We start from the raw sequence: 22,688 nt of genomic DNA on the forward strand, positions 1-22,688 counted from the left end.
CGAGTTTCTCTTCTGTGTCACTTCTGTGAAAATGTTGAGAGTTTGTTCTGATGTCCAGCTTGGTTACAAGTTACTGGCTATTTGCGCTTTATCTCCTCAATGAACCCGCCAACTGTTTCTAACCTGGGCTCAAACATGTTGGTATCTGGTGACCTCTTCTGGACACATAGAAAACTACTTCACTCTCACAGGTGACACCTCTGTATTACATGACTGTAGTGTACACTGAGTGTTCTGATAATGGCAATACATCATATAAGACAAATCTAATTAATATCTTATCATTAACTTCATACAATAAAGATATTTTACTTTTTACAGTTAGTTATTTTTACTTTAGAGACACCTTTAAATTCTAGTTTCCACACCACTTCAGAACCATTGATCCTCACGCGAATAAAACATCCTGCATTTACATACTCCTCAGAATAAACTGTGATTTCAAACGCCTCCTTCTCTCTGCTTTGAATTATAATAATGAAAACACTTCTACCATAATAGTGGTTAGTATCCAGTGCAGTCTCTTTACCTTTATATATTAACTTAATAGCTGCACTAATTAATTTTCTTAGTTAACAATGGATTAAATGACTGTGTGGCTGTGAAAGTGGACTATTAACACCCAGCTCTGTAGTTCCCATCATCTCTGTGGATTGTTTTAGTGTTGGAGCTATTTACTAGTTTGTTGGTTGTTTTTTCTATTATGTATTCATCTGTTTTGAGTTTGGATTACTTTCATTCATTTTTCTTTTTTGATAATAAATCTATTTTGTTAGTCGTTAGTTTCTTTACATTATTTGCTTATCTATCATAGTTAGTTTGGTTAACTAGTACATTAGATAGGTGCACTAGTTTAGGACCAGCATGCACCTGGGTGAACCAGAGCAGGAGAGGCAGCAGGAAACATGATCCCTTTGTTCCTTGGTTTGCTGCTTGTTTGGATGAATAAGTCAAAATGAAAACACAATGGCTTTGTTTGGACAATATATTCGTTTACCTGCATAAACCACATCCCCCATGGTGCATCAGTGGCCTTTTTGATTTTTAGGTTGGACTTAAATTAGTTTGAAAGACAAATAGCCACTACACAGCTCATTGTTTTGGTTTTGCAGAATGTTATTATATTATTAGCAAGAGCAAGAGATGGATGAAGAGATGGATGAAAGCTCCAGAAAAATCAGGTAAGTGGACATTGAGTCATTTTTTTCTTTTTAATGTTCTAGTTTAGTTAAACAGCAAATGAACTTGTCTTTGTTATGTATGCTGGACAAACTTCAAACTTTTAGAGTGAAAATGTACCACTATTTTATTTTTTGATTTTTTTTACAAACTATACATTTTTCAGTGCTTAAGACAAACCATACAAAACAGACTCAAGACTCATCTGTACAGAGCTGCTCTGGTACTGAAACATGAGTCAGCGCTTGGTTAGAGGAGACTGAAACACTCAACATGTTGAGAACAACAACAACAGAGCAGCTTCACTGTCTTTCAGCATTGTGAACCTACAGTTATTTGACCTCGGTATTGTCAGGAGCCACTGACACGTTATGTGGATCATCTGCTTGCTTTGGAACAACAAGATACTTCACGGCCCAGAGCAGCAAAGATTCAGCCATTTTGAACCGACTGAAATCCTGCAGATTCTGCCCAGACACTTGGTAAGAGTAAGAGAACGGCCGGCCGTTGCTGTGAACAGTGGGAGTTTTTCTCATGACAGTTGCTGCAGTGTGACTGCTGCCCTCCCCAGCACCAGATCCGGCCTGCGTGTCAAAGAGCCAAGATGGAGGTATCCCACTGATCTGAGCTTCCTCCGTCTGCTCCTCCACTAAGGTGCGAAGTGCTTCTGGTGTGGGCTCGCTTCTCTTTCTCTTTGCTTTTCTATATTTTCTCTCAATAGTCTCCTCCATGTCCAAAGTAGAAAGATTCCGTTGTACTCTTTCAGTGCAGTGTTGGACTGCGGCAGGTGACAGGTTTGACGGTCTGGAAACGAGGTCTGGTGGACTCACAGAAGCTGAAGTTGAGGAACCGGCAGTGGCAGGGAGACCAGTGGAGTGTGGCAGCTTCTGGTACGGTGGGAAGTAGCTCTGTTCTCCTTTGCTGTGCTCTGATGTCTGCTGGGATTCCGTCGAGCTGTGGACAGGAAGTTGCGTGCTGGTTAAGACTGCAGCGTGATCAGCCTTGGATTTAGCAGTGGCGGGCAGTGTGTTTGTCTGTGTTGCTTCGGGGGATGCATCAGAGGAAGAGTAGGTGACAGATGGTGGAGGAAAAATGTCCCACGGATTGGCTAAAAGCTCGGTGTCACTGTCAATCATTATGTCCTCATGTAGCATACAGTCCTCTACAGGAAGAGGTGAGTTCTCTCTATCTGCGACGGCTGGCATGGCGATCTGCCACTCTGCATCATCAACAGAAGGCTGTGCGGTCTCTGGAGTTTTGCAGACTTGTGGTAAATCTCTCTGTCTGTCCTCAGAGACAGCAGGACTCCTGCTTGGTGTCCTGCTTCCAGCTCTAGGTGGTGTTTGCAGCTGCTGAGCATCTTCATCTGGGATGAGAAGATACTTTATGGGGACACTGAAACATTTCATGCCCTTATATCTGACCCTGTTGACATCCCAGCTTGTGGCGGTGGATGTGTCTGGGTGGGTCAGCACGGAGGTGGAGGGCTGCGGGCTCACAGGACAGCTGCTGGCTACCATCAGCCTCTCCCGGACGTCCTCCAGCACATCCTGCACATAGTCATGCTGCCACTCCCACAGCAGTTCCGACAGATCAAACCCGCACTGGTTCCTCTGGGAGTCCTGCCACTCCTGGCCCAACATAGCCCTCCATGTCTTACAGATCTTCATTCTGACAGAGGGCATGGTCCTGCAACAAGGGGTGCTGTCTTTAACTGGGCCGGCTGCCATCGTAGCCAGCTCTCCAACTGATAAAAAGAACCTGCATTTATTCTGTTCGCGGGCCATGTGAAACTGCAGCCGGTAGTCCTGGATGCGCACGGTGGTGTTGACCAGGCTGGTGAAACACTCGCGGTCCTCCTGCTCCTGGAGATGCTCCCAGGCTGATGCGGTGAGAATGGCGGGGATCTGGAGCACCCCGTCGGAGAGTAAGAGGAGCCCTATAGGGCCCTCAGAGCTCTGAGCCTGGGACTGAGACATCTGACCCACGCCGATGACATGGGCCTTCAGCCGCCCGCTGCCGCTGTTCCCCTCCTGGCTGCCGTAGCTGAGGATCAGATTCTCGATCCATGGAGACAGCTTGTTTCCAGCAGGTCGAGGCATGTTTGCAGTTTCAAACTGTGTGTCTGCAGTTATGTACCGTGAGGCAAACCTTTACGATGATTAGTGGTTCCTACATCACAACGCCACCATGGGAGCTAGAAACGAAAGATACATCACATATGGACCGTTATAAAATATTACTTTGTTGGCTTAACATGACACATTTTGCTTCAGTCGTTGGAGGAAATTAACAAGCGCGAAAAGTGCATGGACTGGAACATTACTCACATTGCTACTACGGATAGTTTAAAACGTTTACAGTTTTACATTTTTGCTAGCATCGCATAATAATAATTTACACAAGTACTCAGTGTTCTTACCTTTTACCTTTTCTTACCAATTATCCTGCGCAAAACATACAGAGAATTACGTTTAACTGAAGTTATGGCGGCGACAATTGTTTCAAGTTACCGGGTGGTAACAATAGATAGTATGAAGACGAGTGTTCCTTCAAATTAAAAGTGCGAATGTTAATTTGTACTCTTGTACAGACTCGCGTGGTCATTAATATACACGGTGGAAATAAGATTTACTAATTCATATTTACATAATAGTTTTATTGGGCTGATTTATATTACTTAAAAATATACTAACGCTACACTAGTTGGTCAAGAAGGCGTTACCCATACCGGAAGCACTGTTTGTTCTCGGTGGCTTTATGCAAGCAGTTTGTTTTTTGGCCCCGTTCCTCTTCTTTTTCATTCTCACTTCGTACATCCGTTTCGAAATATAAACAATGAAAGTGTGAAGACCTTTTATTCGTCTTATGTTTCCAAAGTAAACCAAACAAACGTTGTTCATATAATCCAACTCATATCTATTTTACAGTAATCTATCAATAATATTGTTACTACACAGGTTGCTCGTAAAGTATTGGAACGTTGTTAACACACGCAGCTTTCCGCCTAGCTGTTGGTGCGTTCAAGTACCAGTTAAATTCTCAAGAGAACATATCAATTATGATGAACGGCGTGACACGTGTTTCAAGTTAATTCATTAATCGGTTGTATTGGTTATTATGGGAGTTTTGATCACTAAATGATGTCTTGTGTGAACATATTTATTTATTGTTTACTTTTATTTGAATGTATAGCCCAAACAAACAAATATAAGATTTAACGTCCGTTCTTGGGTTTCTTGGCCCCTTGGATTTTTTATTCATATTTTTTTACTCAGCTACATTGTAAATGCGGTCTCTACCCCAATGCATTCCCGAGTTAAAATAAAGGTTAAATGAATGAATGAATGAAATAAATATAGGAATATTTTATTTACCACATTTTCTTTGGCCATGAATGTAGCACAGTACGCGTCTTCACGTTCACTTGCAACATTCTCCCCTCGAGTGCTTAATGTTGTCCTAAATGTTGCTCATTAGGTGCAGCCTGTGCCTATAAAAAAAGAAAAGCACATTTCGTAGTGTTAAGGTAAGACTCTTTAAAGAGTAAACTTGAATTGTTAAAGGGAAAAACATGACATAACAACTTTGAACCATTGTAAACATGCAGCGTAGGGCTCTCGCCTATGTTAATGTGATTGAAGCTTTCCCAATTTGCCAGTAATTTTCCCAAGCAAGTTATACTAACATTAGCTTCGTCCCCCAATGCTGACTTGTAAATAACTTTGGCAGCGTCATAAGAACAGTTTTTTTAATCGACATGTCGGTTGTTTTGCTACTAGCCTAGCCTGTACGCACCAGCTTCACCTGCAGCTTCGCCAAATTTAGAATCTGTCAGTTTGAGACGACCGAATTTCATGCACCATTTTGTTTTGGTAACATTTTTTAACATAGGTCGCCACTTCCCACGGTGGTGGGGTTATATTACAGGACTCGAGAGCAGATCCTGGGGGAAGCGAAGACTGTTTCCCTGTCGATACGTGACTGCCCTTTAACCTAACCTTAACCCTAACCAGTCGTGTTGTAGGATTCTTAACCAGACCCCAGTCTTATGTTAACTCTAACCAAGCTACTCCCAAGCCTTAGAATCTAATATCTTCTGTTGTCGTAGAGGACTAGCTAGCTAGACGAGTAGCATACGAACTGACTGTTTAGCTGAAATAAGTTGTTGTCTTCTGTGAAAGCAGAGTTAAAGAAAATCTGATAATTTGTCCTAAATTGTGTTTTATTCTGATCCCAAGTTCGATTAAAAGGAGTTCGGCTTGATGTTCTTTCGTAACAGGAGTGAACTGTACTGTTTGGGCTGTCACAAGCCGAGACATGCCCGATACCAGATCGACTGAGCCTGGTTCCAGGGTTTCAGACCCACAGCATTCGCAGAAACTGCTCAGGGTCCTCCGCACCTTCTGGCAGGAGCAAAGTTTTCACGATGCACTGCTGGTGGTTGATGGAGAGGAGCTTCCTGTCCAGAAAAACATCCTGGCTGCTGCTAGCCCCTACATCAGGTCAGAGAACTGGCAGTGAACATGTGCCCTAGTCAGTCAGCACAGTCAGTCACAGCCCAGATATGATCATGCACTTGTTGTCTTTGGCTGGTCTTTACAGTGTTAAGGCAACATGGGTGTGTCCGCTTTCAAAATGGCACTGGTACTACTGTTAATGATTTTTAAAAGGCTGCAGGTTTCCAGTGTTTCTTTTCATGTCCTGTCATATTCAGCTGTGTTGTTTCCTGTTAGGACCAAGCTGAACTACAATCCTCCAAAGGAAGATGGGTCTACATACAAAATTGAGCTGCAAGGGGTTTCCATGGCGATCATGAAACAGATCCTGGACTACATCTTCAGTGGTGAAGTGAGTGTGGAGGCTTTCAAAAGCAAAGATCGACATGGTTAGGTTTTAGGTGTGGTAAGCACACTTCTATGTCTCACTTCCTGCATGTGCACACACAGATCACTTTGAGTGAAGAGACCATCCAGGACATGGTACAGGCGTCTGACCTGCTCCTCATGACCGACCTCAAGTCCCTGTGCTGTCAGTTCTTAGAGAGCTGCATCACTGCAGAGAATTGCATCGGCATCCGCCTCTTCTCTCTGCACTACTGCCTTTACCATGTCCATTACGCTGCTACCGAGTTCCTGCAGACACATTTCCGTGATGTGGCGATCAGTGAGGAGTTCAGGGAGCTGCCCCGGGACCGGCTCTGTGAGGTGCTTGCCATGGAAAAGCTGAACGTGGGCAATGAAAAGCACGTGCTGGAGGCGGTGGTGCGATGGTTCGCACATGACCCAGAGGATCGCAGGGTGGGTAATGCTCACTTCAGGTTCAGTGAGAGGTTATGAAAAATGTAGACAGGTAACTTTTGCTGTCAAACATAATATCAAGGGAGAATCATCATCATCTTTAAAGCGAACAGCAAAAATTATATGCACATATTATATTCTGCAAATGGTGAAAAAATAACAATTTAATTTGGAAGATAAACCCTAAATGTAAGGATTCTATTATTATACAAAGCAGGGTCTTATTGTTTACGGATGAGAAGCCAGTTTGACCAATTTTCATCAAAGACATCAATTTGAGTTCTTAGTTTAAATGTAATCCTCTCAATAGTATATAGTGTATGCTAGGTTAATCCACTAATTTCTGGTTGCTTGTTTTAAGACATTTTCTGGTTAAATGTCACCGTCAACACTCTCAACAGGTAGTCATTCCACTTTGCACAGTGAAGCTCTTCTAGATCACCAAGGCTCATTATTTTCAATAAAAACTGTCCAGGAGGACACTGTGGACATTTTTCCAAAATGGAGCCACAGATCTACATCTCCAGAAAATGTGGCAGTGATTTGTCACTGGACCTCCAGCAGACAGGCCGAGTAGGTTAGTGAGTCTTGAGGATTGTTGAAGTAAAGTTAATAAAATGTAGATCGGGATATTGGTTTGTTAACCAAGTCAACTAATTGGTTGATAAGATTTTCTGAACTATAAGGTTCATATAATTTTATCCGTTTTTTTTATGTATTACGATGTCTGTGACATTGCAACAGAAGTCAAATTTGCTTCGGCCTTTAATAAACACCAGATTATAGGAGGTATTTATGGAGAACCTTCTCTAGAGCCACACAGTGGTACAAATCATATTAACGTCATCACAGATAACTAGTTTGCAAAGTGCTGTTGAGTTGTAGAAATGTGAATGTTCTTTCATGCAGTGGTTTCCATCAATTCTTGCACAGTATGAAAATCCTCAAGTTAATATATAATATAGAATATTGCGATATTTCCCACCTTATGCAATAGTGTTTTTAAAAGTTGACCTTTTTGTGTTTTTGCTCTGCTGCCAAGTCCGACCCTCATTTCACTGTTTTGCTTACTGTACATTGTACCTGTGACAAATAAAACTGGACTGCACTGCATCAAGATATTCAATTTTGGATATCACCCAAGCCCATAAGGCACATTATCAGGATGAGGTGAAGCAGTGCAAACTTCTCATATCCATCTGCCCATTAAACTGCTCTAATACACAATGATAACGAAACACTGACAATAATTAAGGTGGAATTGATGACCACTTTGATGAACAACACAACAGTCTGTGTATGGATTTTTCTGAGGATGAAAATGAATGGAATCTAAGGGCTGCCTGGAAAACACTGGAGAAACCTTTTTTAAAATCCTTAAGAATTGTTTAAGATAGTTCACCATTGAATTGTTTTTTTGTAAGTTGTGCATCTTTTTGAGGGCTTCCTCTACATCTCCTGTTTTATTTGTAGTGTATCTCCCCTCATGAATTCTGTCAGAGCACACAGAAACGTTACGTTAACGTTCAGAAATAACACTCATTCTCTTATGTTATTGCAAAATCAGAAATTAATTAATCATTTTAATAATGATTTTTCTACACACATTGTATTGTTAAAGCTACACTAATCAATATTTTTATATTAACAAAGGATTGACTGTGAGTGATTTGAAAGGTGTCTCTTACAACGTTGCTAACCCTAACACTAATCCTAACCCTTACTGTTTGCAGGTTTAATGTTTTGTTTCACTGTCACTGCTTTTGTCAGCCATGTTTCTATCAGGCGGCTGTTTTCAGAGGAAAACTCACCCTCCTCCACCTGCCCAGCAAACCAGACAAAGTCAGCACCAAGATGGTGAACATAGTGGAACATTTAGCTGCTGCAGAACTGCAGAGTGAATATTATATATACAGTATAGTTTCTAAATAGAGAAACACAACTCCAAATGAATGTGAACGTGTCTGTGTCTGCTGGATATGTAAATGGGAAACTTGTTCACTAAACTTTATAAGGTGATTATATGTCAGTGTTGTGTTTATGGCTTGTTTCTGTGCTCCCAAAAAGTGAATGAACATATCCATGTTTTTAGGTTCACATGAAGGAAGTGATGTCTGCTGTATGGCTGCAGGGCCTGGACACGAGCTACCTGAGAGAGCAGGTAGAGAACCTGTGACGTGCTCTTCAGATTTACATGTAGTCTTGATAGTGTTATCAATAGTGTAAGAATGATGAAGTGAAGTCCATTCAAAGTGCTTCATAACGTTTGACATTAGATGATGTTTTTGTGGCAAAAACTCTCCTTGTCTAACTCAGTAGCTATGGATTGTGTTGCATGGTATCCCATCAGGCCATGGGGGAGCCACTGATGAGGGAGGTGATCAGAGAGTACTGCCAGCCCATGCTGGGGGACAGTCAGTTGCAGGGTGAGGCTCTGCTTGCCGCCTTCAAACCCCGAGGTTACTCTGAGTGTATTGTTATTGCCGGAGGAGAGGATCGCAAGTGAGTCTTTATTCTTATCATTTATATTTCTGTTTATTCTGTTATTTATTTGTCACCAACATTACTATGACTCCTTCACTACCTTCAAAAAAACTCTGGTGGTGACAAAAGTTTTGAGGAAAACAATAAGCAGTTCAAATTAAAAAAAAAAATTTTTGGCATGAAAATATGTAAATAAAACACATTGAGTATCAGCAGGTTCAATGCAGAACTATCAGAACATGCCTTCAAAGAAAACAACTTGAACTGTAGTCACTGTAGTTAGTTGTGAATGTGTGAATAGCTCCAAGACAGTGTTGAAAATTTTAGAGTGAAATGTGGTCACGACCAGGAGAAGAGGTTAAGTTTGTGCTGAGTTAAGACAGTCGACTCACATCCTGTCGTCTGATGGTTTTTATCCCATACAGAAGCAGGAAGCCAACCGCTGTGACGCGCTGCATGTGTCCGCTCTATGACACCAACAGACAGGCCTGGATCGACCTGCAGCCGATGAGTCTTGCTCGCCTTGGCCACGGGGTGGTCGCTGCCGGTGGGTGCGGTGCAGGAAGTTCATGTGACTCATGTCATGAATTAGATAGAACTTAATCAGAATTTCGCTTTAACAGAACAGTGAAAACAGCAGTTCCAGCTTATATGTAAGTCAGTAATTATACTGTGTTTCCCATCCGTTAGAGGGTTTTCTGTTTGTGATGGGCGGAGCAGATGAACTCAACACAGTCCTGGACAGTGGAGAGAAATATGACCCAGACTCCAACACCTGGAGCTCCATACCCCCAATGCTTCAGGTACACTCACCTCTTTCTGTAGCCACATGTGTCCTGAGGTTTCAGCAGCAAGAATTATTCCTCTATTAGAAGCATATAAACAGCTGGTATTGATCTGTGTATTAAATATCTTTCTGTCAATTTCTACCCTTTTCTCACATTTTACTATAAAGTTAAACCCCTCAGTTCAAATAGACACTGAAAAGGTTTTACTAACGATCATTTCTGCTCTTTATGACTTGTAAGGAGAATGTAATTACCAGTTCACAAGAAATGCACTGCTGCAGCCATGTTACAGTTTACACATGCTCCCTGGCTCTTTTTAGAGTTTTACTTTATGACCACTAGATGTCAGCAGCGCTGCAATGCAAGTTTAGTTTCAACAGGACAGTACAGGAAGATTTGAAAACCAACTCCCAGAGAGAAAAGTGGTGTAATTCACATTATGTGTTGACTTTATATTGTTGGATAATGTAAACAATAGTAATGTAGGAAAATCAGATTTCCATATATTATTCATCAATCAGCTATTCCAGCTTATCCTGTCAGAGGGTTGTGTGGGGGCTGATCCTGGGGAAGAGGCAGAGTACTCCGTGGGCAGGTCGACAGTCAGTCACAGGGCTCACACAGAGACACACAACCATTCATGACATTCACACCTGTTAGAGTCGTGCATTGACCCAACCTGCCAGCCAGCAGGTTTGAACCCAGAGCCTTCTTTTGGAGTTAATTATATACATTTTTTATATAAGATAATAATGAGATAAAAGTTGTTGCATGGCTGCTACAATAGATATACATATTTGTGTATACATGTCCACATTTACTGAACATATACATATATATGCTCTCAAACATATGCATGTGGAGTACACAATAATAAAACAAACATTTTTAAATAGGTTAACTAAAGATACAAGATGTTAGTGTGGTGATGGTGAGAAAAGATCATTGATAATAGAAGATAATTGAGTGTATGTAAAGCATTTTTCCTCTGACTTCCACAAACTGGCAGATCTCCCTCTTAATCTTCACCTCATTTTACCTAGTGTGAAATATGAGATCTCTCTAATCAACAAGTGAAGTGTTTCATGGAGCTGCTGACAAGACTGAAGACTCAGGAGTCTAGAAACACAAATAAAGTCTGTCATGATGTGGCAATGCAGCTTTAAGTGTGACAGCAAACAGAGCAGAAAGTGCAGATGGTTTAATAGAAACTGTTTCAAATACATCCAACCAAAGAATGTGAAAAGAGTAAAACAAACAACATGAAGCAGCATATGGACAACACCTGTCACAAACGTTTTAATCTTTAACAACCTGACCTAACTCGGTATCAGACGTCCAGCAGAGAAAAAAGCGGAGTGAACCCAATGCAAACACTCATCCCAGACTTCATCTGCTATTTCAAGATATAAATCAACCTTCCATAACGTTTTAATAGTTTGAGATAAGATTTAAGGACCGGTTTGGAACAGATTGTTGGAAAAATAAAAATATGTCGGTGAAATACAAGTCTAAATGCTTTTACACTGTAAATATGTTGAGAGGAAAATATTCGATCGATTAAAGAGGTGTGGAATGACGGAGCATGAAGGCTAAACATTTCATCATAATTGTTTCCAAATCACACGTCTTGAATAGGGAGAGACTCGTGAGAGAGGCTCATGGGAGCGAGAGCTGACAGAAGGTCGTGTCTGAAGGAAGGTGATTCCATCATAATCCATGCTGGAGGAGAGTGAGAGTCCTCCAGATAAAGTCTAAACTGGATCACTCTTAAATTTTAGGCTGATAAATAAAATCTTAATTCTGGCAAGGCTAACCCACCTAGAGATTTTAGTCTGGAGAGACTAAAAGTCTTAGAGTCTTCTTAGTCCAGATTAATGCAGATACTAATTTGTCAGAGTTACAGAAAAAAAGGATTGCAGAAGAAAAATTAGTAAACACTGAAACTGAATCCTGGCTGCTGCAGATAAAATTAATAAAGACCCGCAGTTAAAATCATTGTGTGTCTTAGCAACTAATGGAAGGAGTTTAATGATTTGAAAAGGCGATAAAGGATTTACCAGCCTGATCTGGTCTGTGTACATCAGTCCAAAGATTTGGAACCTCATCACGTTGTATTTGTAATCTACATTTGAACGGTTGGTAAGGACATGTGTAACAACCCCCGATATATGTGATTAAAAGGTCAGTGATGTATCTTGGTGTCAAACTTGTGCTGTGTTATTGTCTGGTATATTTGAACCCAGAGGTCTTACGTGTATTCGGACGTGTGGGAGGTTGCTGAGGTTTGATCATCGTGTCTCTGTTGTACACAGGCTCGTCAGAACTTTGGCGTGGTGGAGCTGGACGGTCTGATCTTTGTTCTCGGAGGAGAGAACGATGTGACGGAGCTGATTACTATGGAAGTGTTTGACCCTCACTTCAACACCTGGAAGATGCAGACCAGTATGACCATGATCCGCAAGGTACAGCATACACTCTTATCAATGTTCACAGGAGAGTAGAACATGTGACAGAGTAGGTGACTGGGACTCAGTGTCACAACACAGGCAAACTTTAGGTCTCTACTTTATCCCCACATATTCAGTAGTTAAACACACAGGCTTTAACTTCTGCCTCTAGGGGTCTCTCAATCAAAACAGTAACAAAAGACAACACTGGGTGATGTCATGAAATAGTGTAGGATCATTGGGAGTTGTATTACCATAAGCGCCTCCCGGTTTGGATTCCTTCAGTGTCAGTGGTTCAGGAAATCAAACAGACTCGTTGATTCTAACCATTAAAAACACTGAATAAAGCAGTTTGACATGTAAAGTCATTGTTTGAGCGACGCTGTACGGAGGACAGAGACTCAGGGAAGAGCTGGAGCTGAGATTGATGCTAACCTTTGTTCTGATTGTTTCTCTGATAACTTATGAACCAGACGTTCAGCAGGTTTTTACCAGCAGCAGAATTATCCACAGAGGTGTCCTCCTCTCCACAACAAACACACCATGGGAGCTGAGCTGTCTAACACACTGAATAAAGCAGTTTCACTTAAAAAAAAAATCAGAGATTCACTGTCGCTCTTCAGTGACACAGGACAGGACGTCTCCAGCAGCTGGGAGCTGAGCTGTCTAACATTTACTTATCTTTTTTCTTTGATAACTTCAGATCCACGACCACGTCCAACAACTAAAATCCTTCATTTGGTTCAAATATATAGATGAAAATATATCTTAAAAATGTGGCTTAAAACTGGATAAAAGTCAGTGTTGATGTGCATAGGGAAATCATTGACAGGCGACCAGTGAAACGTTACCATGATTAAAATCACAGATTTCTCTGGTTTGAGAATTCATATTTTGGGATAATGTAAGAAGAAGTCTCATTCTAGTTGTTTTTAGACATTTTAATGTGGAAAAGTTACATATTATAATTTTAAGAACACTTTTAAGTAGAAAATCAAAGTAAAATTTGCTATATTTCACATCTGTAACAATAATTATTATAAATAGATCTGAAAATGTTTGATATACAGAGTGACATTAGTTTAGCAACGCAGGCTGTGTCAGAAACAACATGCTTCAGTCTCCAGACTGGTCGGGTGAAGGTGTAGCTAACCTCAACCTCATCACCGTGTTCACCTGCTACTAAACAAACTCTGAGATCTGCTTGGTTCTCAAGGAGCTGTAGGATTTATTTTCTCATACTGATCTCCACTGTTACATTCATGTCTTACTGCTAACCTGACATCCAGCACACCTGCCTTCTTCAGCTCACTCCTGTTGAGATATTAATTTAATTAATTACCAAGTATTTTCCTATAAAGCCGTTGTAAAACATAGGTACTGTAGAGTGTACTGTACTGTACACTCTACAGTTTAGCCCTGCCTGCAGAGGGGCTACATTTGTTCAGTCAGTCCAGCACTTTGGTCGCTTGTCCAGAGTGAGATGACTTGACAACTATTAGCTTGATTTCCATAAGATTTTCTTTGGATATTCACAATCCTTGGACGTTGAACTGTTGGACCCCTATCAGGCCAAAATTGTCATGCTCACAATACATAACAATTGACTTGAAAGGATAGACCACCATGTAATTCATGATCAAATTCAAGCTCTCCAGGGGATTAAGCCTTTCTATTATGGGCACTTTACATCAAATCTAGCTCCACACTTAAAGCTCCATATTTCCTTCTTCTGTTCTCCTTTTGGAATGTCATGGTTTTCTGAGTAAATTTGTCATAAAATGTGATCTGATCTTCATCTAAGTCAAGGGTATTGACAAATATAATGTGTCTTAAATAATACCACAAAAAAAATTGATCTTTCATGTCTTTATTGAGAATAACCAAAAAATCCTCATAGTGCTTGTGGAAGAAGTATGTGAACCCTTGAATTAATGACCTCAAAAAGCTAATTGGTGTCAGGTTTTAGCATACCTGGAGTCTCGTTAAGACAATGAGTTTGGGGGTGTGGACTAAAGCTACTTTGACTGATAAAAACCCCTCAAACTTTTGGAGTTTGTTTTGCAAAAGAAGAACACGTTTATGTGAGCCATGCCTCGCCAAAAAGAGCTTTCAGAGGATCTACGATCAAGAATTGTTGATTTACATAAAGCTGGCAAGGGTTACAAAGTGATTTCAAAGACTTTAGAAATTCACCAGTCTACAGTTAGGCAAACAATCTACAAATGGAGACACTTTGGGTCTGTTGCTACTCTACCAAGAAGTGGACGCCCAGTCAAAATGACACCAAGAGCACAACGAAGACTCATCAATGAGGTAAAGAAATAACCCTGAATGACCGCCAAAGATTTGAAGGCATCATTGGAACTGGCTAACAGGGCCTGGCCAGCTTGCAATCATTGAGGGGAAGATGAATTCCCAAGTTAATCAGAGAATTCTTCAGGATAATCTGAGAATGTCTGTACATCAGCTGAAACTCTCTAGAAAATGGGTGATGCAACAGGACAACGACCCAAAACACCGGAGCAAGTCCACAACAGAATGGTTCCAGAAAAACAAAATCCACCTTTTGGAGTGGCCAAGTCAGAGCCCAGACCTCAACCCAATAGAAATGCTATGGATTGACTTGAAGAGAGCCATACACATGAGACGTCCAAAGAATATGGCAGAGCTTAAGCAGTTCTGCCAAAAAGAATGGGCAAAAATTCCCCCTCAACGATGTGCAGTTCTGATCCAGAGCTACAGGAAGCGCCTGGTTGAGGTTATTGCTGCTAAGGGGGGGTCAACCAGTTATTAATTCTATGGGTTCACTTACTTTTTCCACTGCCATTTTGAATGTTGAATGAGTGTGTTCAATAAAGACATGAAAGATCAGATTTTTTCTTGTGTTATTATTTTAGACACATTATATTTGTCAATACCCTTGACTTAGATGAAGATCAGATCAGATTTTATGACAAATTTATTCAGAAAACCATGACATTCCAAAAGGTTCACATACTTTTTCTTGCCACTGTATGTTTGTAGTTTTAAGAACCAAAAACCATCTCAATGTAGTTTTACATCTCCTCTCTCAGGGGCTGTGGCTGAGAGCGGTGACTGCTTTGTTGTGACATCACAAAGTTCCAGAAGTCCTGACGGCTGGTTTTATGGCTCAGTTTCTGAATACAGGCTGTGTGCATTTCTCTGTGGACTGAGGCTTTGATACTTTCACAGTATTAATATAGAACCTAGACCTGCTTTATAATCAAATAACACATGGACATCTACCTTTATACTATATCAGACATTTAAGCTAGAAATGTCATCTTTGCTCAGTGGAGGTTTGATACTTTTATCTGTAGATTGACATGAAATTTGTGGAGCAGCTGCATCTTTACTAAGGGGAAACTGTTTTATATGAATATGTGAGAATAAAAAGATTCAAACTGTTCAAACTGGTGTTCAGAAAAAAGAAAATTGCTTGGGATTATTTTTACAATATTCATCAAACTTTTCAATTAAGTCAGCATTCACCATTCAGTTTATGAAGTGTAACAAAATAGTGAAAAAAGATATTACAATTTAGTCCAAGGTGACAAATAATTAGTTTTGTTTGACTGAAAGTGCAAAAAAACAAAGAGACTGAATTCAGAAACAGGCAATATTTGGCATGAATGATTAAGTCATTATTGAATAGTTTATGAGTGGGGAGGTGGCGGTTTAGAGTTGAAGACAAAGACCCTGCAGTGACCCCAGCGTAGGTTCAGCTGTGGGCCTTTGTTGCATGTCATCCTTCCTCTTTCCCCATTTCCCCTATTACTGTCAAAATAAAGGTAAAAAGTGCTTGAAAAAATATTTCACCAACATAAAATAGACTTTTCCTGTTCTTTGGTCTCGGACACCATACAGTTTGGTAAGACAGTGTTAACACACCTACCTAACACTGTAAGTGACGTGACCATGCAGAATGGGCCCAGGGCCATGACAACCCTTGTTCAGACAGAACTTAGACCAAATGATTCTTAAGTGAACCTCTTTCCACACGCTGTGGTTTACAGCTGTGTCCGTCTTCTCCTGCAGGTTGGCTGCTATGCCTCCATGAATAAGAAAATCTATGCCATAGGGGGAGGATCCTACGGGAAGCTGTTTGACTCTGTTGAAAGCTTTGACCCCAAAACCCAGCAGTGGACCGGCCTCTGTCCCCTGAAAGAGAGAAGGTAAATACAACTCTGATTGTGTGAGCAGGACAAATGAAATCCGCAAATGTACAAGTCGCTGTTTCTTTTTCTCATGATGACATGGTTCTCATGTTCTCATGTTACCTTTTCATCCTTTTTCTGTGAAACATGTACTTGTTTGTATTTCACAATAGGAAATGAGACATGGCTCACTTGTCATTGTCGCCCTCACAGAGCTGTCAGTTTTAGTTTCAGTTTGACACCACAGTCAAACTGACATTAAGCTACAACTGAGACTGTTGAGTCACAATATGTACATTTACCAGTCATAGAGGAACTTGTGACCTTAAGATTTGAATAAACATTCAACAGTCAGACATATCTCTTGACTGGTAGTGCCTCTTATGTTTAAGGGATCCGAGAGACACCATGGGAAAAAGGTTGAAATCAAGCTAATGTATTCACTGAATCTTTAAGGAGGTGTGTGACAAGCCTGGGAGAGCTTTTTGTCAGCACCATTTTCAACCCAAAAAACATCACTTCAAGGGGCTTTAGTCTTTTTCTTGGTTTTTGAATGAATTTATGTACAGTATCTGACCCTGTTTCTCTGTGTCATGCTGCTTTGTTTGTCCTGGATTAGTCAGTGCGCCTTGAAACGTTTGATCATGAGCAGACCAATCCCTTATCATGTCAATACTGACCTCTCTTCATTGTCAGTTTATCGCCCTTTGGGTCACGATTCTGTGACAGATTGATCTAGCCTACGAATTGAACAGCCCCTGTTTGAATGTTAATCTAATAGACTCAGATTTTTAATGTCATGAGATGGGTGTAGGCGATATGACAGTATGTAGAGTGTGGCAATGTACATTTTTAAACAGTCAGAGCTTTTGATATATCATTTATAGTGTGTTGTCTCTTTGATATCTGTGGTTGGATTAGATCATTGCGATTAAAGTATCTGGATTTGTCAGGAATAAAGTTTGTCAGATTAGCCAATCACAGTCACTCTATTCTGGCTATTTTATCTATAAACAGTTAATTGTCCAGAAAATGTATTCACTTGATTTATTCTCGTTTTGTATGTTTAATTCCATTATATGTTGATATGGCTATACAAAATAATGTATCAAGACACAAGATTTTATCCATATTACTCACTCTTATCTCTTAAATTTCCTGTTATGTTCCGGTCAGGTTTGGATCGGTGGCGTGCGGCGTCGGCCAGGAGCTCTACGTGTTTGGTGGAGTTAGAAGCCAAGAGCCAGACAACCCCGAGCAAAGGCAAATGACGACCTGCAAATCTGAGTTCTACCATGACGAGATGAGGAGGTGGGTGTGGAATTATTTTTCAAAGCAGTTTTTGAATTGCAACCTTTATATACTTTTATATTATATTAATATATTATTACTATTAGTCTGTGTTTTAATGTCCACACGTGGTTTAAATGTTGAGTCTCAGAGCTCAGTCTTGACCTTGGAGACGGAACTTGCGTAAACAGACTCACCACAGGGACCATTTAGGAGCTTCTGACCATATTGCATGATTGTCCATGAGCAGATGGATTTTCTTCAAGGCAAACATTTTCTCAACAATGGTGTCTGTCATTTTGCGTAGTTCTTATCAGGATGAGATAGGTTTGGTTTTAATTGGTTATTATAAAAAGGCTGTGATCAGTCAGAGTCAGATGGGTGTATGGGTGGGACCTCGATAACCTGGCTCCACCCCCGATCAGTACTGTGCACACTGTGGCTCCAAAAGACGTCGTCAGTGCAAGACATTCCTGTCTTATCATATTTTATAACATGAAAATCAAGATGTGGATCAAGAATATTGATATTTTTTTTTCCTGTCATTAATACCTTTACCTGTTTTGGCCTGATGTGTGCAGGTGGATGTTACTCGATGACCAAAACCTGTGTATCCAGACCAGCTCATCCTTCGTATACGGCGCTGTGCCCATCGGAGCCAGCGTCTATGTGGTGGGAGACCTGGACACAGGTGAGTAAAACAACAACAGAGCTCTGATGGCATCACAGGAACATCAGTATTTGAATACGTGAGGTTGGTGTTTCCTGTGCACACAGGTACGAGCTTCGACTACATCCGGGAGTTTCGCCGCAGCACTGGGACCTGGCATCGCACCAAGCCCATGTTATCCAGCGACCTCTCCAAAACAGCCTGCGCCGCCCTGCGCTTCGCCAACTGTCGGCTGTTCCGCCTTCAGCTGAGCCAGGGCATGTTCCGAATCCGAGTCTGACCGTCTGCTGCACACTCCTCCACTTTTTGCACACTGGTACTTTATGAACACTAAAGTATTATAATCACTAGATGTTGAGGATGGTGAAATGTCTGTTCAGGGGTTTATACTCAAGACCCCTTTTCTGTGTGACTTGACAAAACAAAAGTTCATCTAAACACATTTTTTAATTTTATGGGTTTTATTGCAATTTTATTAATCTAAATATTTTTTTCTTTTTAATGTGGGATTGGATCATTTTTAAAAAAAGATATATTTTATGGACATTCCTCATTTGTAATGTTTACTGGTGAAGTGTTGCTTGGTGAGGGATTTAAACTGTAAACAACACTTACTTACTTACACTTACTGCCACATTGAAACTTGAGGAATTATGATGCTTATTTTAGAGGAAACACTGTAACAGTGCTGCTGTGGTGCAGTCTGCATTTTAGGATTTATTATGTTGTTTGGTGTATTGTTCTGGCCAAATTTAAACGACATAAACGTTTGTCCAGATATTTGCTGAAGCTACATTCAGGAGAGACTCTTTCAGTGATATATAGAGAGATAGCAAGGGGACATTTGCAGCAGGTATATACTAGAGTGCAATGCAACCACAAGACAAGGCCCCTACACACTGGCTCTAGTAGAATATAGGTCACAAACAGTGTTAGACTGCACAATCAATGAGTGGTGAATCTTAGTGCTACAATGTTAATAGAAAAAAAAATTTGCAAAGAGTGAAACGTCGTCAACTCCCGTCATCGATCGGTTTTCTAGTTATGAAATGCAGCAAAACAAAAACACCAAGCTGTGGACATAGTGTGAGCACATTGGTGTCCATTGCGTCTGCCAGTGTGTTCTGCACTAATGTGTGTCATATTCTGATTGGTTGATTTGTAGACTCTGGCCTATACTAGAAGTCGCATTGGGAGAATTTGCTCCTAACTTTCCAACTCTGTCAGAATGTGTTTCAGCAGATAAAACCACCAGAAACAACATTTATTTACTTTCTAATGACAAATCCCTCCGGCAGCAGTAGAAGCTATGTCTGTCAGTTTTTATAGAGCCATAAAGTCCATAGAGAGAGGAGGAGGTCAGGGAGGATGATTGGGTCAACAAAATATCTGACTTTAACATGGGGGACTGTTGCTGTTTCCTACCAACATTCAACGTTAGATCGTTCCAACATCAACCAAGGACTTAATATTTTAACCATGACAATGGAAGTCCCCTATCTATCCCCTATAAACAGTGAGCTCCCTCTCAACCAAACCTTGAAGTGATAGTTCAGGTTATTTGACGTGAGGTTGTGTGAGGTAGTTATCTATAGTCAGTAGATTCAGACCAGCACACTGCCAGTTTAGAGGAGCAGCAGGAGCAGCGGTACAGAAGCTGAGTGATGAGCCTCTGTGGACGGGCTCAGCAGAAAAATGTGTTTTAGCCACTTAAAAAAAAAAAAAAAACCCACAGAAAAAAGCTTGTATCACTTTAAGTGAACACTTTATTTGGAATATTTTCACAACTTGCTGTCAAACAGTGCTTCAGCCCTTAACTTTATTTTTCAACCGTTGAAACTACCGTATTACGACGCACATGCGCAACTGTGCTTAGCTCTGTCTGATTCAAACAGCTGATCTATGTGTGTGCTGCAGACAAAGTGGTGAAAATATTCAAAATTAACTATTAAACTGATATTAGTTTTTTTGTGTTTGCATTTTTTCAATTGGCTAAAACATTTTTCTGCTAAACCAGTCCAGAGTAGCTCATCGCTCAGCTTCTCCTGCTGCTTCTCTAAACTGAGAGCTGCTCCAACTCCACTGCAGGTAATACACTGACTGTGGATAAGTACCTCATACAACCCCACGTCAGATAACCCGAACTATCACTTTAACTATCAGGTTAGAAAAGTTTTTGGAAGGTACATAAATGATGTTTTTCTGCTGATAGGAACATCAGATCAGAAAACACCTAGGTGTTTTTGTGGAGGGAAATTAAAAATGAGATATTGTTTAAATTGGAGGACTTGTTGACTGTCTCTGGTCACCAGAGCTCAAAATCTGCCTTCAATGGACAAAGTTTCACCATATTTTCTCACAATTGTCACTTCAGTCACAGACAGCACAAAATCACACAGTGTGTGAAGACCATGACTGAAACTGAAAGCTCTTTGTTCTTTTGATCTAGAGATTAAACACCTGAACTATGCAGTGAATTTGTCACAGACAGTGTAGAAACTCAAGTTGAGGAAAAATAGGTTCTGTACGTCGAAAAGTAAACCACAAAATAATCCCAGAATGCGAGAGAGACAGTTGATGAGACATAGTAAACCATTCATTGAGTAACTTGTATCTGCAGCTCCTGGTTCACTGGAAACACTCCTGGTCACATGACTTCCACATTTTCACTCACTAACCAAATGTTTGCACGTTGGAGCACCAGCGCCTTACTCGACTGTCAGTTGTTATCATTGTCCAAGCTGTCTGCGCTCAGCCTATTCAGAAATAGACGTCACTGCAAGTGACATTCTTTGAGTGGTTGGATGTGTCGCTGCCTCCGTGACCTCTGACCTGGCTTTCCAGTCAGTACAGTTTTGGCATCCCTTGACCCCATTTGTTCTGTGTGAGTTACAGCTGCTGCTGTCTGTCCTCAGCTCAGGGGTAGCACAGACAGAGTAGACACACACTGAGTGTTGATACAAACACACCTCTCATAATACCAGGGACGCCATAGACACACGTCAGAGACACTCGGTGTTGAAACTGACCAGTAAAGACCAAACAAAGTCTCTAAACTGTACAAGTCCATGTTCTTGCTAGAATGGATAGGTAATGTGACAATCATGTGACACAAAAACATGAGATAATCATATAGATTTTAATCAAATACTGTATCTTCATGTACATCATGACTATAATAATCATGTAAGAAAACGCTTTTAAATATTTAAACACACAACTTTGGATCCAAATTCAAACAAACACCTCCAAAATTCAAAACACAGGACATCATCTTGTTGCAAGGTTTGACAGTCAAACTCAATATTAACTGTTACATTGTGAGTTTAGAGAGGAGAAGGAAAGTTGTTACGAACTAGTCATGTTAGGACCTACAATAGACTGTTCACTCGAAATGGAGAAAGTACCGTATGCTGACGCTCGTGAACAAGCTAACATTACCTGATCTGTAAATCAAAGATCATTTTTGATTACCTCTGTTATATTTTGATGTTTACTAAAGTGAAGTGACTCTAATCACATATGAAAACTTGTATCTTGCTAAAAAATTCAGATGAAGTCAAGTCCTGAACAGTTAAAGTTAACCTGTGGAGTTTTTTCCACCAGAACAGCCATGGAGGAATGTTTGTACAAATGGATCCCTGGTTTGTTTGTCCCAACGCCAGTTTTGTTAACATACAAAGAGGTGTAGCAATGCTCCCGTAAAGGCAGGAAAGAAGTGAGAGTAGCATAAAATCACATGTAATTGCTCATTAAACTGTATAGCTCAGACCCAAGCTGAGTTAGTTGCATCAAAAATGTATACAAATGTAGTCTGTGTTTAGCAAATGTGCTCTCTGTATTAATGTAGAAAGAATTTTTCCTCTGACTCTTCTCTCATCAGTCTCCACCATTTTTCTGACTGTCCCTGTCGACGCTATGAACTTTAACACAGCCGGTGCAGCAGGCTGCAGGTCTTATAATACAGGACTAACATTAGGCAACAGCTGAATTTAAGTTCTTCATTTTTCTGCTCTAAATGTTTGTTAACAAACAAAGTTAAAGGTCACCACTGGTCAGTGTCAAACCACAGTTACAGTATACACACAAGAACAGTTCTCATACAGTATATTCACATGAGGATCTCCTAGAGCTCTCCATCACTCTCTGAACACTAGAAAGCAGCAGGACCAATATACTGAGGCCTGACTGTGAATATTGTGCTTTCATATTTCTGCAGACACTCTACATTCCATAGTGTCTAATCATTTACAGTAAATACTACAGTAAGTTTCCAAGCTGCTCTGTATCCTAAACATCGCTTGTTCTCACATGTTAACACCTTATGACTGTGTTCTGATACACTG

At 40.6% G+C, this 22,688-nt stretch overlaps 2 protein-coding genes across 4 annotated transcripts; one reads left to right on the forward strand and one right to left on the reverse strand.

Annotated features, from left to right (window-relative positions):
- Window positions 1–1,250: 1,250 nt before the first annotated feature.
- On the reverse strand, window positions 1,251–3,985 carry LOC111229801. 2 transcript variants are annotated; one of them, XM_022756271.1, is made up of 2 exons: window positions 3,911–3,985; window positions 1,251–3,376 (listed from the first exon to the last, which is right to left on the reverse strand). In XM_022756271.1, the coding sequence occupies exon 2, from the start codon at window positions 3,279–3,281 to the stop codon at window positions 1,512–1,514; it is 1,770 nt and encodes a 589-aa protein (XP_022611992.1). In that variant the 5' UTR covers window positions 3,282–3,376; window positions 3,911–3,985; the 3' UTR covers window positions 1,251–1,511. The 2 variants fall into 2 exon arrangements, with proteins under 2 accessions (XP_022611992.1, XP_022611991.1); XM_022756270.1 differs by lacking the exon at window positions 3,911–3,985 and adding an exon at window positions 3,602–3,726.
- A 610-nt stretch (window positions 3,986–4,595) lies between these two features.
- gan (gigaxonin) lies at window positions 4,596–20,036 on the forward strand. Of its 2 annotated transcripts, none has more exons than XM_022756077.1 (13): window positions 4,596–4,708; window positions 5,462–5,684; window positions 5,916–6,030; window positions 6,129–6,479; window positions 8,572–8,640; window positions 8,830–8,981; window positions 9,389–9,510; window positions 9,654–9,766; window positions 12,067–12,216; window positions 16,264–16,400; window positions 17,559–17,693; window positions 18,254–18,363; window positions 18,450–20,036. In XM_022756077.1, exons 2-13 carry the CDS (start codon window positions 5,500–5,502, stop codon window positions 18,620–18,622), a joined length of 1,812 nt encoding a protein of 603 aa, XP_022611798.1. In that variant the 5' UTR covers window positions 4,596–4,708; window positions 5,462–5,499; the 3' UTR covers window positions 18,623–20,036. The 2 variants fall into 2 exon arrangements, with proteins under 2 accessions (XP_022611798.1, XP_022611799.1); XM_022756078.1 differs by having other exon boundaries at window positions 9,392–9,510.
- The last annotated feature ends 2,652 nt before the right edge of the window (window positions 20,037–22,688 follow it).

This window comes from Seriola dumerili, unplaced genomic scaffold, assembly GCF_002260705.1.
Source record: "Seriola dumerili isolate Sdu_G_001 unplaced genomic scaffold, Sdu_1.0 BDQW01000242.1, whole genome shotgun sequence".
Classification (NCBI taxonomy): domain Eukaryota; kingdom Metazoa; phylum Chordata; class Actinopteri; order Carangiformes; family Carangidae; genus Seriola; species Seriola dumerili.